We start from the raw sequence: 24,506 nt of genomic DNA, 5'->3' as shown, positions 1-24,506 counted from the left end.
CTGTAAAAAGGCTTATTGGAACGATCAACGAGAACGTGAAGTGCGCAATTTTCGTTAAGTCGATTCTAAGCTGTAACGTACGAAAGTAACAATAGATTTTTTTTCGAAACAGCTAGCTATAATCTAATCTTTCGTACGTAACATTAACTGAAAAATGGTTTAAATGGGAAGATACAATCGCCCGCAGAGTGCACTTGACATAGAATCGTTAGTTTGATTAAAGTTGAAGACAATATTAACCTTGTGGGAAATGAATCGACTTTTAAACGTTCAACTACGTACGTAGCGACCATATGGAACGCCCTCAATGCAAAAAATGTAATTCGCTATATTGCATTCTTGAGTTCGTAAAAACCGGTCTTATCTTTTGCCAGTAGATGATAAATTATCAAACCTTCAGCTAAATAGAAATGATAGATTATGTACCGCTTGTAATGTTTTAGGTGATGAATTACATTTTATGTTTAACTGCAACCTATATACTTCTGAATGAAATCCGTGAAAATGTTTTGAATTTGAACCTTTTTGGCAATCTTGATATTCCCAAAAAAAATCCTACAATCCACTTTGCAAAATTCATTAAAAAAGCTTAGATGTAATATTCCTCCAATAAATAATATGTTGTAAACAGTGTACGGTATTTATGTATTGTTAATAAATACGTTATATTTTATTAAGACATATTTATATTTTCTGTCGATTGTAAATGTTGTATATTTTATAGTTTCCCTCCACGTACCATAGAAATTATTGGAGCGTAGATAAAATCATTATCCTAATCCTAATCCTAGAACCGCGGTTGACCGGGTTGTTCGCACCATCGGAATCTGTACCCGGTAGTGAGCGGGTCCTCGAATCCGGGTCGATTGCCTGGTGGCTACTATCCCCCGGTAGCGGACGAAGTCTCGCGAGACTTTGCCGGGCGTAATACTAATGTCATACTTCGGACGTTCTTACGTTCCGCGGTCTTCGACCTTAAAAACAGTTTCTATCAAAGAAGAAAGAAAATTCACTAAAACTGCCAGGCAACGATTGCACAAGCACCTATTATGCTGTATGTGGGCTCAAAAATGTCAGTGTACAATTCAGGATATCCGCTATAATTTGCACGCAGTGGCGACTGCAAGGTTGCCTCTTGACGCCGGTCTCATTGAAAACTACCAAAACCCAATTGTGACTATTGATTGACCGGGCTTGCCACCCTGATGTTTCACCGACGGTCTTTTATTACAAATAGATCAGGTAGAAAAGAGTTTGTCTTGATGATTTTTATAATTAATTTCCAGCAAACATCAACACTGACATCGTGGGTAGTCCATGAGGAGAGGAGAATATTGAGAATTCCCAGCGTGATCTGAATTTTGGTTTTGATCAAGTTTCTCATCGACCGTCCCAATTTGCTGTCCGTATCAGGAACATTAGTAGAGATGCTGCGGTGGATCCAAATACCTTGTCAAACATTTATATTCTACTCATTAAAACTAAATCATCAAATACTCGTCGAACTTTCAAATTTGACTATTACGCATCATATCTCAACAGTGCGGTCCAAACTAAAATACCATGACCCAGTTCCACAGTTGTGAGTTAGAGTTAGTTCATTTTCGATGTTTTAACCCAGAGTCAAATCTTTACTCAGAAATGTGGAACTGGGTCATGGAGTTCTTGACATTGTCTCAAAACTAAATCGCTATCGTCGAAAATTCACTATACTCGTCTTAAAGAATTTTTGCTATCGTAGATAGGCCTATAATCCGAGGTCATACTACCGCTAATAAAACCGGTCATAAAAATGTCCGTTCCTGAAATGGGACTAATTTTGAATGGGATAAAGTCAGCGCGTGCGTTCACACATGCGTTGGTAAATCAGCTTCAGTAGAATAGTTACGTACGACAATTATCCCGCAAGATGTCGCCACCCGGACCGGACCGTTTGACCCAGACTTTTTACATAAGTGTGAACGCTTGGTGCAAATTGAAACCGGCCAAACCTAAAACCGGTCTAAATGACATAGTGTGAAGCGCCTATACTTTCAAATTTGTATTTGACGCATCAAAATCGCTATCGTAACTTCTCAAGTCAGTCATCAAGCTATAATGTTGTTCACCGAATAGTTACCATGAAAGTTTCCCCATGATAAATTTGAGATTTTAGTTTTAGCAGAATACCTTCGATCGATGGTTATTTGACAGAATTTCTGCAGCGGATTTTCATACAGAAATATTCACGAATTTCTCGTCCCAGTAAAAGATATATGTAGAAATTTACCACATAGTTACAAACAAGGAACTGAAAAAATATTTCTAAGAGAAAGTCTTTCTGTTTCTCAGAGACTGGCGATATTGCAGTAATAATGGATGGAAATGTGAACGTTGCGAATGCGAGTGAAACTGTTACAAGCATTATCGTTATACGTTTTGATTTTGTAGTTTTCTGATCAGACGAAACCATTTTTGAACCTCTAAATAACTGAACTATTATAACAGAATTTGATATAATGATCAAAGTTAACGGTAAAAGGTAGGAGTGAACGACAACTATGGAGAAATATCTCAATTGGTCAAATAAATCGTGGTAACATCCAAACAAAGGATCCGGCAAATGCATAGATAAAACAGGCGTGAGATATATAACCAGTACACTCGCTGCAGTAATTATCAATATAGTGCATCTAGCGAATCTCGGTGTACATATCAAACGCGATGTGAACGGGAAGACCACAACTGCCGCACGTTCGAGAGATATTGCTACAATTAACCACGAACTATTGCTGTTTACAATTGCCATTACGAATTCGTAGATTTGACAACTGCTAACTGAATTCATGATAAATATCGGACCGTTCTTAACGTGCAAGAGAACAAACTGTAAAATAGGCATCAGTGTAAAGCTAATGCAGAATATGGAATCACAGAGAGACAAAACGACAAGATAGTTAGCGTACGATAAATTGCGGAATCTGTGACTAATCATTATCAGGACAGTAGCTGAATTTCCAAAGGCTCCAAATATGAACAAGATAGGGAGAATGACCAATGACACAGTACGGTAGATTCCGGATCTGTTTGCCACAGACATGAGAACGATGTAACTGCTGTACGTTCGACCAATCTGCATATGAGTAGAATTCATGATTCATGATAATTAACTGTTGAAGGTGTGGTCTGCTGACACTATCCAGAAGCAAATTTAACTTATCTCTTATCTATTGAAGCCCACAATCCATACATTGTTCGCATCAAATGAAAAATCAATTCTCCGAAACTGAACACAGTTTGCTTCAATTTGATTCAGCTGCAACATCACAAATCACAATCAATAAACACGGTTAGAAGTTGTATGCAAAGAATTAAACTTAAAATCAATGGTTATTTTCATTGTTGTCTCATGACGTTTCCTCGAGAGTTTTTAATTGACTATGTTTGTATGTTACCTACTTCATTGTACGGCTATGACATGCGTCAACGTCTCAAGAATTAAAGAATAAGGCATTTGGTATCCTTCATCCACTATGGGAAGGAGCACAACATCATACAGAAAAAAATATTCACAAATTTATCGACCTAGTGAAAGATAAATGTTGAAATTTATCACAAAGTACAAACATGGACTTGTTACAGCTACAATCCAGTGGTAAGATGTATTGTCAACAATAGCTAATGGAGATTCTCAGAAATCTAAATCAACAAGAGCAATATGTGCTACGTGTAGGAAGAAAGTGAGGAAAAATCATTCAGTTTGATAGAGTGAGGTTTGGTGATTATCTACATAAGTGAATTGTTTCCCGCTCGTTATCAACAGATTTATATCGAACCTGATGCGTTTTGATAAGAATATGATATTTTCATGAAAACGTTTTCCGCAAAGTCTATATATAAACTGGTAGGTTACATGAATGGCACATCATACACAAAATTTCTAATTTATGGTAGATTTTCACTCGTACGTTCGACCAATCTACATCCGAGTTGAATTAATGATTCACGATAAACTGTTGAAGTTGTAGCCTGACTATCCCAATACACTGACGCATATTAAACCCATGTCTTATTTTACTGATACCATGGACGTATAAACTAGTTTATACGTCCCGCCATGGTATCAGTATTGCTGATACTCGCAATTCTATTGTTCGCAACAAATGAAAACTCAATTTTCAGAAATCTGACACAATTTGTTCTCAGATTTTGTTGTTAACTATCATTGTTTATTGTTATTGTATATGGAATCATTGTGAATTGTGAAATATGTTAGTAGAATATCTGGGCTGGTTGGAAAATGTTTGTACAAGCTTAAATGGTTCGACATGTAATAAGGAAAATCACGCCTGTACAAACTTCTCAGACACTTGGAGGTCCTTAATTCTAGTCAAGAATCAAATTATGTACACAATATGATAATTCATGTTAGGTATTTTCCAATTCAGCGTAGAATAATTAACAATACGAATTGACAAGAGAAGATAGTAATTGTCAGGAAGTTCCACAATAAAATGTATTTTACTAGATGTGTGTTATGTCGAAAAAAAGCAACTAGAACAGTAAAAAATATTTAATGATTTGTGGAAATTCTGCGGGGTTTTATTTTTTGGCGTTGTACAACTTAACAATTAAATTAAATAGATATCACTGCAACCAGATTGCGATGAATACGGGGTTAAGTAATATGATCAAGTAAATCAAACTTGAAATTAATCGTTATTTGACTGAATTTCTGCAGCAGATTTTCATGCAGAAATATTCACGAATTTCTCGCCCCAGTAGAAGATATATGTATAAATTTACTTCTAAGTTACACATATGGAACTGTGTGAAAATGTCAAATAGAAAATATCTCTCTTCCGGGGGAGATTGGTAAATATGTAGTGAGAGTTGATGGAAGTATAAATAGTGCAAATGCGAGTGAAACTGTTACAAGCATTATTGTTGTACTAAGATAAAAACCCACTATTTACAGATTAAAAGAATTTAAAAACAAGAATTTATTTATTCAATCTAAAATATATATAAGACACGACGTTTCGATCTCACCCTAGAGATCATCGTCACCATACACCACATTGATTTCACGCTAATATAGAAATCATTAGAGTCTTTATTGCAGCTATATAATTCATTTTAAGAACTATTGTCAACAGCGAATAGAAAATCAATCCAAAGAGATAACATAATTTACTCAGATTTAAGAAAATCCATTCTCGTGTAAAATGTGATTATATTAGACATAAATATTTGTTATATGATAATGCATTGTATAAATTGTGAAATACGTTATCGTACTGTAAAACATCTGACATGAAAATGTTTCAAGTTTAATTCATTCTGGTGATGTCATATAAAACAACGATATGTGAACGGGAAGAGCACAACTGCGCCGCTTGTCTAAGACAATAAACATGAAAACTGGCATTCAGCGTAAAACGTGAAATCACTCAGGGACCAAATGATTGATAGTGCGAGCGAAGAATCTGAGACTCGTCCGAAATATTATCATCAAAATGATTGATTCATAATAATGTTATATATATATATATATATATATATATATATATATATATATATATATATATATATATATATATATATATATATATATATATATATATATATATATATATATATATATATATATATATATATATATATATATTTCACGGAAGAAAATGTGAAATCAGAGTAAAATTTAATTTGAATAGAAAATATTTGAGTTTTTAATACGAAAGTGTTAGTTTTTTAATAATATTATATTGTTAGTAAACTTTTTACCATAAATGTGTCAGTATAAATAAAATTATTAAGTTTTTAATATAAAGTGTAGGCCTATATCGCGAAACTGAACCATAAAGGTAGTAACTAAGTAAATTTCGCTCACGATTCAATTTCGCCCTCTAGAACTTCACTGAGAACCTTAGTGTCAGTGGTATATCGCTAATGCGACCCCTGGGTGGTTCACGCGAGCTCTTTAGTATAGGCAGTATACGGAGCTCCGCGAACCGGCCATTCTCAGGACTGGGTGAATCTAGAACATGAATTTATCCAATTCAATTCAATGATGTTATGTTGTGCACAATAAAACGTATTTGAATTCATCAAATACAATTCAAATTATTTATGTTACAATGGCGGCGCCCAATGATGAGAAGTTTTCCGGTTGGTTATCGAACAGATTGTTGGAATTAGACCCTGATATCGACGTCGAGGTATTCGCCGGGTATATTACCAGTATCTTAGAAGATGATGTATCGAATGAAGAGACGATTGAGGCGCTTACCGACTTCCTCAGCCAAGTTACTGTAAGTTGTTTTTTTTTCACCACTACACTACTACAACTTCATACTAACCCGGCCTTTTTTCTCTCTTCACTCCTCACCTGGAGTTGGTCTCTGTTATTTAGTTGGCAGTGGATATTTTGCCAATATTCCTGTTAATGCTATGTTGCCAATGCTCATTCTGAGCCTAGTTTACACCAAACATGCCTTGCTTAGCAAAGGACGAAGTGTGCCACTTAGAAAATTGCGAGGAAAGTAAAGTGTGAAGATCAGAGGTGGAGAAATTAATTAGTACGATTATTGCGGGATTTGCACTTGGGCAATTTTCTAACATTTTCTTGCCAATTACTAAGCATTCCAATCCCAAGCGTGCTATGCCTTTTTGTACGGAGAATGGTCTTGAATTTGTGAGAATTCATTGCTGCATTTTAAGTGCAATGATTCAGGCCAGGGCTCGACGCGTAATGCGTGATATACCAATCGTCATCGAATGAGGATGTGCCACATTGGTAATAGCCATTACTTTCCAAAATGTAATAATCGTTCATGGGTTCAAGATTGCTCTAAGTGCTCGGAAAATGCTTTTAATTTCGGAAATTTTCTTGGGGGGAGCGCCCCCGGAATGAGCGTGCAGTCAGCTGGTTCGCGTGTGTAACTTAAGAGAATTACTGTAAAGATATACGGAAATATTATAGCTAGGCGCTGGCTACACTGCACATGGGATTTTCTATAAGCAAACGGGTGAAAAATTTGCGATTTTCAAATTTCTTTCAGGAACAGGACACCACCAATATTAGCTCTCAGATCACTCAAAAATGGAAAGAAACTCACGAGGAAAATCAAACTAATGACGCCGGTATGTAGACTGATTTATCTGTACACCACTTATCTTGATCAAAGTTTAGAACCAAAATTTGGCTCTATCTCTTTAGCCCACTTGTCTTGTTAGGCCACTGTTTGTCCGTAGACGGAATCCGGTTATTTTGGGAAATTTTTGATTGTTGATATTTGGTTTATCCATGTATCTACCCAAGATACATCTTCAACCCAAGAATCAAAAACCGGCGGCCATTGTTGTTTGCCAAATTCTTTACATATTTTTGATTGAAGTTTCGAGGGAAATTTTGAAAGACTCTTCAATCAATTATCTTGATATTTTACATTTGTAACCCTCAAGGATGGGTTGATCGGACTCAATATGGCCGTCCAGTGATCTTTCTTGTGCCCAAAAATGACCTGTTGCTTCCCAAAGGTTTGCCATTTTTCAGTGAAATTTGTGATGGGTATATGAAAAGAGATCTTTAATAGGTCTATATCAGTCAGATATTATTTTGTTTGATGAGCCAATTATCACGCAATTGGCGGCCGTCTTAGTGACATCAGTACTCATTTGTATATGGAAGAAGGTTTTTTGAGGAAAATGTCAACTGGCTTTTGATTTCAATTAATCCCATATGAAATTCATCACATGAAAACGGTTCATAAAAAAACTATTGCTGATCTAACAACTTAAGACCAGTACTAAGATTTTGGAGACATGAGATTTAAGACCACTGTTGGATTTAAGCCCCTGGGGCCAGTTGCACGGTCGTGACTTAAGTCCAAAAGTGGTCTTAAATCTTAAGTGTATGAGAAGGGCACTGTAAAATATGTTTAAAGATTGGCTGTCTTTGACTGGTCTCAACTCTAAGCCTCATGGGCCAGAAGCACAGTGTAGGCTTAGATTTCAAGACCCGTCCAAGACCAACTTAGTTCCGTAGTCAATCCAACAACTTACCACTAAGATTGTCGTTGTCGTTTATTCTTTTAGGCGCAAACTCGACGTCAGTCGATGACAGACTTTCGGCGATTATGGAAAAAAGTAAAATCTCAGTCGCTTTGAAGAAAGAAACGACTTCCGAGGATGACACGTTGAAACAAGCGATTCTACAACAGTACTCTCAAATATCAGATGGTGAAGAAACTGATGAATATCCTTTACTCCAAATTACTGATAATATTGCATCAATCAGCTCATCGGATTTTCCTTGGTCTTCATCCTGGAACTTACGCACCTTGAACGTGGAATCAACACCCCCTTGAGCCCCAAACCATTCCTAAGGGGCCTTGAACAGGGCCTTCAGCTTTGAACCTTCCCATGCTGCCGCGAACCAGCTTTTTCAGTTATTCACCATTTTAGTGTGAAGTGCGCTGATTGAATACCTAGTTTTGCAGCTCATTCTGAATTAAAAAATGTTGTTGTGAAGGCAGCTGGACGGATCTAGGATTTTCCATGCCGGGTGGGTGTCCAATGAGAAAAAAGGGTACTTTTTACGAAACACCACTTACTCCGGATACTTCTACACCATTTTAGGGGGTGCTTTCGGTCATTTCATGCGTTGAAAAAATTATTATAGGTGGACAACCTGGGTCCATAAAATTTTAGGCTGACATTTTTGAGGGAACTCATTTGAGGGGGTCCGGACACCCAGTGACATCCCCCTAGATCCACCCCTGGAAGTCCTGAACGCATATGTAGTGTGGACGAAAACGTTTTGAACATGTACTGATAAAATGTCTATTGTCTGGTATTTTCAATTGTAAATGTCTCGGGTGAAGACTGTGTATGTGACATCTGGATGTTCACCTTTAGAAAAGGTGTTTCTAATGTAGTTCATTTTCAATTACAGCAGCAGATCGATTCTTGCGTTGAATTTGAAATGTATAAGGAGCGTAGAGACGTCGGGTAGTGAGAAGAAATATGGAAAGTAAGGGATCATTTATTTATTACGTACGCATGAAATTTGACTTCTTCAACCCCTTCCCCCGTACCCAAAATCGGCCATTTTTTCATATACATTAAGCATTACAGTATGCAATTGCACTTATCCCTCCCCCTTCCCCTAATATGTGCGTACTAAATGAATGATCCCTAAGAGGATGAGAATCAGTGAGCATTAGGCTCTGGGATACTGGCAAAACTACTGAGGGAAGCCATGGCTTCTGCGATAATCCGTCAGGATCGCTAGTGGTACTTGGTTACCGCGCTTCAATTTCTTCTACATTTCGAGCTCAAGTTCGAGTCAACTTTCTCCACTTAATAAATCAATTTTTATTGAATTCTAAATCATACACAGAGAGAAGGCGAATCTCATATTTATCCGATGACTCGTTTGATAATTTTCAGTTTTGGAAGCTTAAAAATCATGTTCAAATTTCATCGAAAATGAACTGAAAGAGATGGATGCAATCAATGTCATTTTTTAGATAACCTTAACTAATAGTGTGTACAGATGACCAAACAACTGACGCAGCCGCGGACTCATCATTATCGTGTATCCTTTAAAAACCAAACTTCAGTTTGAGAACAGTATGTTAAGTCTGGAAACCAGATGATCTTACAGGTTACATCCCCTAGAACAGCCTAGATGGATGCCATGTCAGTCGATTTTACAGGTTATATTCCCAGAACAGTCTGAATGTCAGCCGATCTTACGGGATCCGTAGAACAATTTGAGTTGTCCCTGTATTTTGAGATTTAAGAAATAAGATTGATTTATTTATTATACATGTATTATTTCCTTGACGGATGCTCCAGTGATGGCCAGAAACACGAACGCGTCGGACATCGACCGAGCCGAACGGGAAAAACGCGACAAGTTGAAACAGGCGCACGAAGCGAAGAAAGACAAGGACAAGGCCGACCGGGAGAAACAAAAGGGAAAACAACTCGAACGAAAAGACAAGGAAAAGCAACGAACGCAAAAAGGCGAGAAGCGCCGATAGCAGACGTGTTCCCTATTAATGACTATAGGTGGCGAATGAGTGCAAGTTTTCTAGTCGCGAAAATAAATTGTCAACGCATTATTAAAATCCGAGGAGACGTTTTAGTCCCAGCTTTATATCTAAACATAAACCAACAGTTGATTTTGCTTTCTGTAAATATATCAGTATCAACGCTTCGTTTTGGTAATAAATTACGAAAAGTATTTTTCAAAAAATAGTTGATTTTGTTAGTAACGGACCCGCAGCAGAGATACATGTGTGTACGTATATCTAAGACGCAGAGAATGATTTGAGCGATAGCGATACTTGACATAAGGACAAACTTGATATGATCTCACGACGTCAAGTAGAGGAGGCCAGGGGTAATCTTACTGAGTTTAGACTGCCGTCCTATGCCATATCGTTGTTACAATAAGGGTCTCGCGAAAGGAAATTCATGTATTGTAGTTGGAAAATGAATCTTACTCTGATATGTGAGAACACCGAGATGAGTTCTATTTTGTTAAGTCATGCCTGGTCATTGTTTAAAGCCGAGCTACGGAAAAAAACACCTGCTTTCAAATGACTTTGACTTATTGTCTGAAAGCAGATGTGAAGACTTCGTATACATGCCTTGTGTAGGGCTTATATATACAAACTCCAAGGAGGTTCGACATATGAGGGTACTGTTCACCGCTTATGAAGGTAACCGGGGATTATTCGATTTTAAAGGGTGGCTATACATTTGGTAAATCCCCACGTATCACATAGATAAGTCAACGCGTTGATTTTATTCATTCTAACTATTCGTTTGGCAAGAAAAGGTTAGGCAAGTTTTACTGTAGTTTGGCAGCGAGAATGGGTTTCTAAAGAATTGTGCGCCGCCTAGCGGTAAGAATAAGAAAAAGATCTGTAGAATGATAAAACAAGGAATGCTGAATTTAAACAAATTCAATATAGCTGAAAAGAAACCGTGCTTCTCATGGGCGGCCGGGTCATTACTATAAGTCGGAGATTCTATGTTCGAGCTACGAACAATCATCTCAACATTTGAGATGATTGCTCATCGGTTCGAGTGTGCTATCGAGGATTCGCCAGGAATCGCTAGTGCGCATTCGGACAACGACTCTTGGACTTCTTCTCAGATTCAATTTCAAAATCTTCCTGTAATTTCAAATTCTATGAATCATGAATTGAAATTGCACGATGTATGGATCTGGAATACGTATTTGCCTATTTTATGATGTGGGAGGCATACTAGATAACCAACGAAACTGAGTTGGATTAGGATTAGGATTTTATTTACACTCCAACCATTTCTATGGTACATGGAGGGGGAGACTTATACAAAGTATACAATATTTACAATTAACAGAAGGTATAAACTTGTTTTGATAAAATATAACAAAGTTATTAACAATATATACATACACTATTTACAACATACTAATTATTGGAGGGATCTATATACATCTAAGCTTTTTTTAATGAATTTTGCAAGGTGGATTGTAGGATTTTTTAGAATATCAAGATTGCCAAAAGAGTTCAGATTCAAAATGTTTTCACGGATTTCATTCAGTAGGTTGCAGTTAAAAATAAAATGCAATTCATCACCTAAAACATTACAAGTTGTGGCACCGAAACATACGCCACCTAGCGGGATAGTTGGTGGTCCTTGTAAGCAAAATAGATACAGCCGACCCTGTCCGGCTCGAGGACTCGGTTCCACAGTTGTGAGTTGACGTGATGATTGTACACAAAATTATCTTACGCATTGTCGTCAAATTTAGTCACGAACTCTGGAACGTATTATTAAGCTCGCTGCAAATTAGGAACGACCGCTTTGTCGCCGTCGAGTGGAATCGATTTTACGAACCACATTTTTATTTTCAACGGTCGAAAAAAGGTTGTTTAATCAGAGTTGTTAGTCCGATTCAAGGGCAGTTTATCCGAAAGCTTGGAAAACTTGAACATATAAGATATTCGCAAATCATAAACATATAAAAGAGTCTCCAACAATAATAACAAAAAAATTAAGTCCGAAATTGCTTCCTTGACTTACTTACTTTGGACCATTGTACCCTAGGTGCCACATGGGGCTTCCCCTATGGTCCCACTCCTCTATGATTGGCTGTTTCCCATGTGACCCTTCTCTTGCAGTTCCATGGAGCGCCACCAGCTCTTTCTTATCCTCGCTTGCCAGGGTTTGATTGCCGCCCGCTGACACTCACGCCAACACAAGCCCTGGCTGCAAACCGTTGTTTGGTCTGTTACATCGCCCTAGATTCCTGGGTGGCCCACCAGTCTATATATGTAACCAATCAGATGACTGGTATTTATAGAGCAAACGTCGTGCCGGTAAAACGCATCTGATTCGCATTTGATTGGTCACAAAATTGGTCTCAATTCCGTCTCCCCTGTGGTGTCCATGTGAGGGTTCCCCCGGGTGATATGTTTGCAAACATACGAAGCATGGCCCATGCAACGACATCTTCGTTCCCTCACCTCTTCTGATATGGGCTAGTTGTTCGTTCCTCAGTAGATCTTGGTTAAAAGTCATCTTACTGGAGATGAGGCAAAACGTTGAATAAACTATTAGACTTTATTTTTTCGCTATCATTGTGGGATTCAGTATACATATTCGTCACGGCACGGACATAGAGTCTTAGCGTAATAAACTGGATTGAAGCTGTGGACTTATATTTTTTGTCGCTTCACATTTGAATGGCCCTGAAACCTTCAATCGGACGTAAGCCCGGACATCGTGGCCGACGAAGATATATATAAAGAAATTAACTGCGTAATTACAACTGCGAACCGTCCCAAATATGTTAGTGATTAATTCGGCAAGATTCGCTGGTAATGTGACCATAACTATGATGCTATTGGGAACCATCGTTAACAGAAATACAGTTGATACGACCAGTAACATTTTAGTAGTCTGAGCGACTCTGGTAGAGTTTGCCTTGTTTCTTGTCGAACCGATCAGTTGTCGACTGTTAAAGTGTATCACCCCTACAATGATCGTGTTTGAAGTGACGATGAGCAGGAATGGTAATACAGACATGTAGATAACTATAAAATTGTCTGAATTTGACTGCGGCAGATAACATCTGCCTTGATTTTTGGAGTATCGAAACGCTCTTAGGTTGATCACCAAAGAAATAGCGGCGTTGACGAGAAATATGCCAGCTACGGCAATTCGTGCAAGACGTGGACTGCACAATAACGGCGCCGAGAACGGGAATACCACGACTGCTAAGCGTTCAATCGAAACGGCTACGACTAGCCACGTACTGCAATAAGCGAATGGTAGAAATGCACTTGCGTACATCGTGCATTCGGCCGTATTACTGAAATGTATTCCTTCCAGATTTAGACATTTTATCAGAATGTATTGTAGCAACGGAAGCCCGGCAAAAGCCACACACATCACGAAATCGCTCACGGACAACGCGATGACATAATTAGCGTACGAATGGTGCCTGAACCTCTGACTGGACATGACCAGTAAACTGGCCGCGTTACTGAACGTGCCCACTGTAAATACGATCGGTAAAAACGATAGCAGTACGATTTGTGTATGACCGGTCGCATTGACGACCGAATTCAGCACGATATCGCCAATGTAGGATCGCCTGTAATTGATCTGCAGGGTCGTTGTTGAGTTATAAGCACCAAGCATGGTTTTCGGCTGCTTTCGATACTCTCTCTACTGAGGAATACGTTAGTCTTCTGGTGCATTCGTTTCGAACGCATTGCATACGCTCTACGTATTCCGATGGAATAGCTTAAACTGTTTATCTAACCGGAGTCCGGTCGAATTTGTACGTTACGTTTACATCATCGGGCGATTGTTGAGGATAAATCGAAATGAAATCCATTAAACAACGCATTCAAGGTACATAAGTGCTCGCATCATTTACAAACACTATCTCATCCAACACGTAAAAGCTTTCTAAAAACGTTTGAATCATACATTTTGGTCGGTTAAATGGATTTCCTATTTCCATCAGTGGTACATTCGGTTGAAACGCAAATTAGGTTCTCAACTAGGCCACATTTGCAACCAACACAGAAAATCCCCACTCTTACAAGAAATCCTTTAATTTCCCAACGCTACAAAACTCGAATTCATCAAAGCACTCAAAGTCCATTTTCAACCATACGAAAATAAGGTAACCATCAGAAGAAATATTAATAATTACAAACCAGTGTAAAATCTTATTTTTGCGATTTCTTTTCACAAATCTCAATGTTCAGTGAAATGGCGGTGCGCAGTGGGAGACCCCTTTTGCGGGTACAGATCAGTCGTCAGGAAAGATATTCAAAAAAATGCAACGCAGACTCAAACTGCAAATAACCCTCTTTAACCTCTGTGAAAATTGGAAATATAGCTTTAAGCGATACTTAGATATTTTAGAATTAATAAATATTGTGATTTCTTTACGCGCGGTTAAGATATGCGGTCCTTGGTTTCACATCGTCAGTGTTCTCAATTGTTGCGTTCAAAAATTCCAAGAATCGCCAGCAAATATCTGCATTTCATTTCCTTTAAAATGGTGTGTAAATTGATTTCGTCGAGCGAGGGACTGCATGATATTCAATCTAAACTTATGTTTTAAAGATAAGCGCAAATTATCGCAACAATGGGGACCTCGAGGGACCGCCACAAAATGGCGCCTAGAAACTGGAAACTTCTTTATTGTTGCCCTTGTACCTGTGCACATGAGAGAGAGAGAGAGAGAGAGAGCGCGCCAACACGATCATCAGTCGAAATTTGTTCACTTTTCCAAGTCCTATGGTTATCAAACGAGTCATCGAATAGATATGATACTGAAATTCCAAGCACAGATTTGATATATGATTTACTAATGAGAAAAATCGATTTGTACCCGAGTAGTGGAAGCAACCAACCATAACAAGCGAACCCGGTGAACCTTGGAATCAGTGCTTACCACGTTGACACATGACCATAGATGGGTTATTTTGAAACGCCAATGTTGATGACGTAGTGCACATCGACTCACACAGAGCCCCTTATAAGGGTGCTAGGTATCAATGTATATAAACATCATTTTAACGGTTTTTCCGTTTTCAAAAAACGTTAAACACAAACTAAATCAAAGGTTTTTGCGAAAGTAGCAGAAAACCAATTTTTTATAAGGTGACCCTATTGGTGATGTCATGTTTATGGGCTATTACCAATACATTATTCTATTTCGTAATAATTCTCATTTGCATATGATGAATATATCCAGATGAACGGAAATGTTGTACGAATCGCTGAGACGCTGGTTGTCTGTTTGCTGTTAATCAATATTATTTACCGGTACGTGTACTGCGAAAGGAGTATCTTTCGTGAATTTGACCTGATTGATAAGCGCGAATAGTGATAAAACGAAAAATAATTGATTTATCGAATAGCGAATAAATAAAGATACTTATCTGTTTTTTAATTTGTCAAAAATTTTTCGTTTTTGAAGGGCCGCCGGCGAAGTTTGCAGCCCTTTTGCCGCCCATTTTTCGGCAAGAAGTGACCTTTTTCTATTATATGGAGTCCATACTTGACAGTCCTTTTGAGATATTTACCTAGCAACTGTTTATTTTTGTTATGTGTTATAACGTGTTCAGTTCCTTTTTTCAAAGGGTGACCGGTGACGTTTGCGACCCAAACCCGTGTAACAGCGGCACATGTTTCAAGCAGAAGTCAAACGGGTTTAGATGCGTTTGTAACAAGGGCTGGCACGGTGACCACTGTAATATAGGTAACAGGCCTATAACTAAACAAATTATGGAAGTAAAATCTAGATACGTCCATGGGTGCACCCAGGAGCAGTTACGCAGTCAAAGAACACTCAAGACTAAAATATAGCCAGCTTTGATTTTCCTTGCTTGGTACATGCAAGCACTAGGAACAGCACTAGGAACTGATCCTTCTCGATTCTCTAAGTTGCTATTTCACCTAATGTGTTTTCTGACGTGAACCCTCCGCATCCAAGGCTACTTTACCTAAATCTATTGAAAAGATTTTGAACCCCGTGGTGAATGCCGCAGCTTTGTTTTTTCAGACATAGATGAGTGCTCAAGTCGGAGTAATTGTAGAAATGGACTTTGCACGAATACCGTTGGTGGATATATTTGCGTTTGCCACAACGGGTGGGAAGGTCCGCAATGTGACAAAGGTAAGAATGAAAAACGATACAGAATACATGCCTTAACCTATTATATAAACGTTTATTCATTTTTCGCTCGTCTCCAGATATCAACGAATGTGCGCGTAAAAAGCACGCGTGCGCGCACGGACAGTGCATCAATCATCCGGGTAGTTACAGCTGCTCGTGTAATAAAGGTTGGGCAGGAGAAGACTGTGACCAAGGTTCGTATCATACAAAAGAATGACCGGTATGTATCCAGATTTTTGATGACGCGAATACGTTGTAAACGTAGCGAATGATGTCAATACGTATCAAATTAGACTTGATAAATTTCAGACAAATCGGTTTCGAGCTCACTCGAAATTCTATTACCTGTAAATATGATATTTTTGAGTCGAGAAGAAAACACAATATCCGTGTATGATGAATAAACGCGAGAAATCCCACAATAAATACAGCTTAAGTGAGAAACTTGAATAGAAGAGTATATATTAGCGCAACGTTTCGACTAAAGACTATTAGCCAACGATTTCTCACGTTTATGATTTTTTAGCTTTATTTTTTTTTCTTTTGTTGATTAGGATTCATCGCAGAGACCCCTATTGTTATTCCCCTGATAATCATTAAACATGTTTTCTTTGAATCTGTTTCGTTGACAAGTATCCTGTTACCTCAATTATATGATGAACAAAAAGCCTAAAATTTAACTTAACATCGATAAGGTTCATACGTCCCACCTCCTATATAATCAACATCACTGGAAATAAATCGAAACGTTTTTTCAAGATGTGGAGACGCTTTGATTAACACGAATCAGCAATGTACTCGATTGTGGGGTAAATTGATCATGTCATATAGTGATTTATGCAATGTAGTTGTCTTTTCTGAGTAGGCTATAGAGTATTTAGGAGCATTCGATGATCATTGGGGAATCTATTGAATGCAAAGGCGGCCATCTTTTCTGAGTGGGCCTACAAGGATTATTTGATTAAGTCAGAGATTGATGAAGGCATATGTTCTGCTGAGCTGGTGTACTAAGGGAAATTTGGTTTTAAAGGATTTCTGGAGACCTGAGTAGTTTTGGGTTGAAAATCAAGAGGAAGTCATCTTTTCTAGAGAGTAATTCGATGACGTCATCAGTATTCGTGGAAGCAACCATCATTCCATGTAGATTTTATGCTTTCAGATGTGAACGAATGTGAGAAACGTAATCCGTGTCAGACTCACGGACGTTGCGTGAACGATGTCGGAAGCTATCGGTGTGTATGTGAACCGGGTTGGGGAGGAAAATACTGCACAATACGTAAGTTGACATAAAATCGCGACCTCCGACTCTTTTCGAAGTATATACTTGAGAATCTTTCTAAATCAGCCCAAAAGATCGAAATGATACGTAATGTGAAGTCAGAAGCAAATTTCATGGGAGATATTGCATTTTCATGTCATAGTGTTTGAGGTGGAATACGATGTGGAAATGTGGATATGAATGACCTGTATACCGAAGTCTGTTGTTTGGGTTCAAACACAAACTGCAGTCAGGAAGGAAGTCGATTGGGTGACAAAAACGAGCGGTTACATGGGGTGGAAGTAGGGGAGGACAGACGAATGACAGGGGTTCGGAAAAGGGGAAACACAGTAACACGGTAGGGAAAAGGGGCGAAGGGATAGGGTTAACTGAACGGGGGGAGTAGGTCTAGCTAGTAACCAGACTGTGGTTAAGTTTCTTGATCCGATAAATATCAGCCAGAAAAAAAGGGAGAGCGGATGGCAGAAAAATATCGTAGAGTGTTTTAGAAGGGAGTGAGGTGTAAGAGAAGGGAGACACTGAAAGCCATTGAGAGACAGGGAGAGAGGGAAACAGATCGGAGATCTTACCAGGGGTGAACGAAGGGAGTCAGTACAGTAGAGATTTTGAGTGGCAGAGGAGGGCAGGAGGGATCGAGTGGACGTAGAGGGAAGGAATAGTCAGTTGGCGTGAGCATTAAGTCCTTATAGTATGATAACCACAAACGTGGTGAACGGATAATAAGATAAAAACCCACCATGTACGTACAAACGAAAAGAATTTTAGGTCCAGAGAATTTATTTATTCAAACAATCTAAACGATATGAAAAAACACGACGTTTTGGGCGATGATCTCTAGGATGAGATCGCGAAATGTTGTGTAATTTATATTTCAGATTGTTTGAATGAATAAATTCCCGATTTTAAAATTCTTTTAATTTTTACACAGGGTTTTTATCTTAAGTCGTTAAATTGCTAGAAATATTTTACTAATACATCTATGAATTTTCAGCTCTCGGATTGTGCAAAGTGGAGCCGATGTTTCTGAGCGATTTCGACACGATCGGTCGTCTGCGTATCGAAGAGGGAAAACAAGCGGACGTGGAATGCTACAACAAGGAACCGGTATCGGGCCTGACACGATGCGTCGGGTTCTGTTTCTCGACGACGGTTCTCGACGTCGCACGGCGATCGACGACGTCGCTTGGTTACGGCTGCTACGCGTCGAAAACGAAGAGTATCACGGCGACGTTGCGTTGTTATAAGCATTCTGAATACGTGGAAGACAGAGTGCTGAGTTTGACCGTGCCGACCGAATGTAAATGTCTCGGCACTACTTGTCGTTTGAACTCACCGCCTATCATAGCCGGGGAGAACAGTTTCAATTATGGATCTGGTTTGCAATAAAAAGTCTGAATTGACACATTTGAAAACTTACGTTTATTTTGAATGTATCGTTCTTAGGTTTGCTTGGCTTAAGATTCCTTAAAAGTGGTTGCACCAACAATGATTACCCTAGTATTTTAACAGACACCCCATAGAGACGATGGAAGTAGGGGACGAGTTCAACTTAAAAAGCGGGAACTCATTAGGGAACATCGTACTATGCGATGTTATTTTTTAGCCTAAACTAAATTGTGTTTATCGACTCTGATCGAATATATGATTATGATTATCTGATTATTAACCCGGTTGGGTCATCGTATCTAGGTGTGGAGCCTACAGATCTGACTGCTTTTAGAGAAGTAAAATGACCCCTTTAAAACCGTTTGATAATTCACTGTCCAACATGACCGCCAGGGGGGCTCTCTTCGATAAATAATACAACAACTGGCGAATGTTAGAGTACAAGTGATGAATGTTAGACCCAGAAATGAAGCTTGAGAAGAGCCCACGAAGTCACGATCTTGATATCGAAACTTTACTCTACAACTGACTTTATTGCCAAAACCCCTATATAGATCAGTTAAATCTTGTGGACGGTGTAGGTAGAAGTTTGTCAGTACAGGTGTCGAGAGTGCCAGTAGCGCACTGATCTAATCGCTTTGCACTGAGAGAATTGTTCACAATCTTCTTCACATCTATCTGCCATCACCCAGGATTCGGTTTGTGCAAAATATTGATATTACAGCTGTATAGTTTTCATGATGTTTAATCAGTTTTCTTTACTTTAGCCGTTTGCGATTTATTCTGCAACGTTGATCTGCTTTTTGGAGTTTGTCGTAGATTTGGTCCACATGAAAACGGCCAATTCTGAAATAGAGCAAAGTGAATATTGGTGAGCGCAATAAGTGAACCAACCAATGACAGCGAAAATTATTTCTTTATTTTTCAGATCTGGCCAAGGTACATTTTAATCATATTCATTCGATTAATTGGTGCTTGACTTGTTCGAAGTTAATAACGCTCTGCTTGCTGATCGGTATACAGAATTTGTTGCAGCTCGCTCGTTCAGATTTTCCAAGATCATCAAGTACGCAAACCGATAAGAGCAAATTTACCCCCCCCCCTCTGGGGTGGGGGAGGGTGTCGTCATTTGGGAACCAATTTCTAAAAATGAGGTTGTGAAGTTATTTGCTCCATAACAGATAGAATAAAGCTCTCGAGATTTTTCTGTAGCCCCTGATTGACGCTTAAAATGATGCATCGTTTCACATTGCAAATCTAACATTGCAAATAAACGGATATTTTCATTAAACTGTATATACCAAACTACAATAAAAAAACTGCATATAATGACCTTCACATTTGAATCTTATTCTACTAAATTCTGCACGGAAACTCATATGCGTCACAAAATGGCAATTCAGTTCGCTTGGACCTAAACAATCCGTTCACGAAATATTTATTGACAGTGCACCCTGTTGTAGAAGCATGATCTGTTTCATTATACGGATGGTGCTAATCCGATGATTGAAACGAAGGCTATAGAATCAGTCAGTTCTATTAGTACGACCATCGGGCACTCCTTCTTTCCCAATTATCGGATTGAGGAGATATTGACGTATTGAATATACAGTAAATATCGATTAAACCAAAAAGAGATGGGGATGGATATCAACAAAATGCAGACTCAGCTGTTAGCCACTGGTTATCATGGTGTCAGCAATCTGTAAAAATACTACATGTTTTTTTTTGTACACGATTTAATGAAGAAATTTTTTTTTTCTTTTAAAACTCACCAATTTCATCAGCTGTACATGGATAGAATTAAGTCCAGAGGAATGGATAACTTCACAACGTCCATTATCGAGTAAACCTTTCAGATGCGCGATGTAATATGACGCCAGTCTCAGTGTATCCAGCTTAGATAATTTCGTATCCGGAGGAACCCATGGTAAAGCAGTCTTCAACTTCGCGAAAGCTCTACTCAAGACTCGCATTCGGGCTCGTTCTCGTGCATTGGCGGCATTGCGGACGAATGGAGATTCATTATCATCAACACCCGCGATATCGTGAACTTCGTTCTGTTCGTCACATTTTGATTTTCTCATAGGCAAACGTTCGGTTAATCGCTTTCGCTTCGTCATGTTATTGTCTAAGGAACTTACTAAGTTATGGTATAAATCCAATTATGCAGAGCTGCCGCAAGACTGTATTGTCTATAAACTAAATTTCGCTTAAATATCCCAAGGATATCAACCAAATGATAATTACTTGAAACACTTTCTAATGATAGAATAACAAATGCCAGGTGCGGTAGTGATAAATGAAAGTAGAGAAAAACCTAGCCTCCATACGAGAATGCAGATATCGAAATAATTTCCTTTTTCTTTAGTTCTCAACAATCGTATGTTATTGGCAATTGGATCACGTGTGATATACACCTATATCATTTACACTCCTGACAGAAATTAACTCGGACGTTTGATTAGGTTCGGGTTTTGATTTCATGTTTGTGTCATGACGTGTATAAATATGATCAATATTATGTACGTACGCTTAATAACGTAGCTCAATCGGGGCGATGATTTAATTACAGAAACGATCATTTACTTATAATGTAAATACGGAATGAAACCGAAATAATCAAAGTAAACAATACGACGGTGACGCAAGACTCTTGCAGTTACTTAATTCCATATCAGAGATGCTGATCGTGCACAAATATATTGAACCATCACGATCAGCGTCTATTACGAAATTCCTTCAGAACTCATAGCACTACGTGATTCACTTTGATTCATATATATATATATATATATATATATATATATATATATATATATATATATATATATATATATATATATATTTATTTCAATTATTAGCTAACAGAAATCACATACTTTGGACGTGGCTTATATGGTTCTAGTAAAATAGCGCAGATTATGATCTACTTGTAGGATACAAATACACTGTAAATCATAGTAGTGTATGTTATACAATGTCAAAAAAGTTAAACCGTTTATATGCACTCGCACGTGCCCGAAGACTTAACGCTATGAACAAAATCATTCGCTCCTCATTTTTTATAGTAATTGATACATGACCATTGATTGCAGTTACCATTCAATAAAAATTGCAAAAATCGAACTGCGCAAAAAATTGCCTCGGTGTCAGAGATGAATCGCCATATGTTTTCGATCATTCGGCTTCAAAGTTTATGTACACAGTATGTATTCAACAATATAAAGCGAATCGCGTAATGATTAAGTCCGTTGCATACCTTTGCGAGGAATTTTCGGACTTAATTATGGTTTTCTGACTCTCGTCGAAAACCCTTTTGTAATTTTGTTGATTATTATCATTACATATTTTCCATATTTTTTTCGTCACTTGAATTTTATCTCCTTTTATATCCGTTTACTTCAGTGACACTTTTTCATTTTCTTCAGTTATATCTGGTTCGAATCCCCGGCAATTTATTTTCATTTCTGAAGTTGCCACATCAAGTTCATATCCCACAAATATATTTCTATTTTCTATAATTCCTTTAATTTTGGCCGCATGCCTTGTCAGAAAACCCATCATCGCTGCTTCGCTGTATTTTTTTCGTTATTATTGTGGGATTCTCTATATATTATTGTCACGGATGAAGTGTCTTATATAATGGTGAACATGTGTTCCACTTTTTATAAGCTGATTTCTTCGCGACATCAAGCTCGGATCTAATTCTTCTTCAAATGAGTGCACGTACGTTTCAATTTGAAACAAATGGATGTTGGAAACTAGTGTATTTCATATAGATATGTCGATTTATTGTATTTCTTTAGCTATTTGTATCATGTATTCAACGCTCTGTAGTGAGATTTTACTGTATTCGAAGCGTATTAAATCCTGCAATTGTTATTTATTACGCGAACTTAAACATTTTTTCGCGCTTATGACCAGCACTGTATTTAAACCTGTGAATTCTAGGCTAGGCGTCAGTCTGGTTCTATGTACCCCCTTGTACGGCACAGCTATTGTAAGTATTTACATCGATTTAGATTTGCTGAATTTCAAACTAAAGTTTGGCCTGTTTTTGATCGTTGTTGTCTAAATGTAGTATTTTTTACCTTTGTAGCAAACCTTATTCGCTTACTCATTCGCTTACTCGTTTAAGCATTATGGTACTCAGATTGTGAATAAATGAGCGTATTGGAACCGTGCATCGTTGTCGTCGTTGAGGATTTAGGACCAGGCTGAACAATGGAAAACATTAATCTTGGTGTCGTCGTTGTGCGATGTGTGGTACATTTATGTGAGCTCTATAAAAAAGTCAATTTAAAGCATTGTTCTATTTAAAAAAAGTTAGACTAGGAGCTTTGAGCTAGAAAGCTTGATGCCGGTCCAGTTAAGGGAGGGCCTAGGGGAAGATCATCCTCCGCCGGCAGGAATTCGAACCTGGTGGCATCGCGATTGCCACGACACGAAACCCTGCCACACTATAGACCGAGTGCGCAGCTTAGGTGATGTCGTTATTTGTCAATCAGAAATCCCGTTTTGTTTAATTTAGCCCGTGTTTTCTCATCTATAGTTCTTCCGTAAAATTTGCCTCAGCGAGATTGTACAACGAGCAATCTGATTGGTGCCAGAAGTTTTCGCGCGGCAAAGCTGCCCATGTACCTGCGCACCCGGTCTACTGAAGCTGGGGTTCGTCGTGCGGTGATTGAGTGTAGCGATGCCATCAGGTTCGAATCCCTGCCGAGAGAGGATGGGGAAGATCGGATTCATTGCTTTTCAAGCCTTCGAAGCAGCATTCAAAATCAAACAGTAACTCTGTTACGATAATCATAATTCTTACATCAATGAAATGTATTTTTATCAGGTAAGGATGATTTTCTGCTGCTAATTCGTGAAATTACATCTGTTCGTTGTGTTGTTTGTTCAAGGAAATTTGCTACGCGGTTGCAAAACAACTGTATTGAGCCAATAAACACTCAAGTTACATTCATGATTATTTCGGAACCCAGAATTCACGTCTTGGCAAAACTTTTAGTAATAATTGATCCAGGTCTCGCATCCATTACTTACCATTAGCAGAATAAATTGGGGTATTTTTTCATGCGAATAAAACTGCAAGACACGATTTGATTCTGCTAGAAATGTTTTAACTCTCGGCCAACGTAATCAAAAGTCGATGAATGTACGTGCGTTCAATTACAAATTAAGCCTAATGGAAAATATTTTTGACTTGTAGAAAAAGAACAGATTTGCCGTGCATGCCCACACAAACCGATCCTACGTTAAATAGTTGAGCGAATTATGGCGTATTCTAAATGTTGTTATGATAACCATTGAGAGGCGAGACCGGTTATATCCAACACACCGAGTAGTAAGAAAGTAATGAATGTACTTCGCATCAAAAGGATCTGAAACTGCATCGGAATCTTGTTAAGTAGATTCGTGCGAAATTGGGAAATCGCCCCGCCCTCGACGCTCTCGATTCAAACGGCAAATTAGCCATGCTCGATTGGCGCAACAGCAACATGATTTTCCCGCTTGAATTTAAATATATCAATAAATCTATTGAAATCATACGCAAGTACTGAAAACGACCGTGGTATCATTATTTAAATCTGGTATGATATTCGGCATTGTCATGCGGCATGGTAAACAAGCGGC

The 24,506-nt window shown here is 38.3% G+C and overlaps 3 protein-coding genes across 3 annotated transcripts; 2 read left to right on the top strand and 1 right to left on the bottom strand.

The window, feature by feature from the left end:
• The first annotated feature begins 6,119 nt into the window (after positions 1 to 6,119).
• Positions 6,120 to 8,351, top strand: LOC141910319 (coiled-coil domain-containing protein 43-like). Its single transcript, XM_074801055.1, has 3 exons — positions 6,120 to 6,293; positions 7,044 to 7,125; positions 8,080 to 8,351. Exons 1-3 carry the CDS (start codon positions 6,120 to 6,122, stop codon positions 8,349 to 8,351), a joined length of 528 nt encoding a protein of 175 aa, XP_074657156.1.
• A 2,304-nt stretch (positions 8,352 to 10,655) lies between these two features.
• On the top strand, positions 10,656 to 18,877 carry LOC141909832 (uncharacterized). Its single transcript, XM_074800479.1, has 7 exons — positions 10,656 to 10,718; positions 15,275 to 15,345; positions 15,663 to 15,781; positions 16,085 to 16,198; positions 16,276 to 16,392; positions 17,358 to 17,474; positions 18,469 to 18,877. The coding sequence occupies exons 1-7, from the start codon at positions 10,713 to 10,715 to the stop codon at positions 18,861 to 18,863; spliced, it is 939 nt and encodes a 312-aa protein (XP_074656580.1). The 5' UTR covers positions 10,656 to 10,712; the 3' UTR covers positions 18,864 to 18,877.
• A 730-nt stretch (positions 18,878 to 19,607) lies between these two features.
• On the bottom strand, positions 19,608 to 20,986 carry LOC141910318 (transcription factor 21-like). The gene is made up of 2 exons (XM_074801054.1): positions 20,639 to 20,986; positions 19,608 to 19,709 (listed from the first exon to the last, which is right to left on the bottom strand). Exons 1-2 carry the CDS (start codon positions 20,984 to 20,986, stop codon positions 19,608 to 19,610), a joined length of 450 nt encoding a protein of 149 aa, XP_074657155.1.
• Between the last annotated feature and the right edge of the window lie 3,520 nt (positions 20,987 to 24,506).

This window comes from Tubulanus polymorphus, chromosome 8 (assembly GCF_964204645.1).
Source record: "Tubulanus polymorphus chromosome 8, tnTubPoly1.2, whole genome shotgun sequence".
Taxonomy (NCBI): Eukaryota; Metazoa; Nemertea; class Palaeonemertea; order Tubulaniformes; family Tubulanidae; genus Tubulanus; species Tubulanus polymorphus.
This window is presented reverse-complemented; position numbering and strand designations above follow the sequence as displayed.

Coding starts and splice junctions, on each gene's coding strand:
- LOC141910319 (XM_074801055.1), top strand. CDS start 6,120: ATGGCGGCGCCCAATGATGAGAAGTTTTCCGGTTGGTTATCGAACAGA. Junction 6,294..7,043: donor ACTTCCTCAGCCAAGTTACT/GTAAGTTGTTTT, acceptor AATTTCTTTCAG/GAACAGGACACCACCAATAT. Junction 7,126..8,079: donor AAATCAAACTAATGACGCCG/GTATGTAGACTG, acceptor TTATTCTTTTAG/GCGCAAACTCGACGTCAGTC.
- LOC141909832 (XM_074800479.1), top strand. Junction 15,346..15,662: donor TTAATCAATATTATTTACCG/GTACGTGTACTG, acceptor CTTTTTTCAAAG/GGTGACCGGTGACGTTTGCG. Junction 17,475..18,468: donor AGGAAAATACTGCACAATAC/GTAAGTTGACAT, acceptor ATGAATTTTCAG/CTCTCGGATTGTGCAAAGTG.
- LOC141910318 (XM_074801054.1), bottom strand. CDS start 20,986: ATGACGAAGCGAAAGCGATTAACCGAACGTTTGCCTATGAGAAAATCA. Junction 19,710..20,638: donor ATGTACAGCTGATGAAATTG/GTGAGTTTTAAA, acceptor GCTCTATTTCAG/AATTGGCCGTTTTCATGTGG.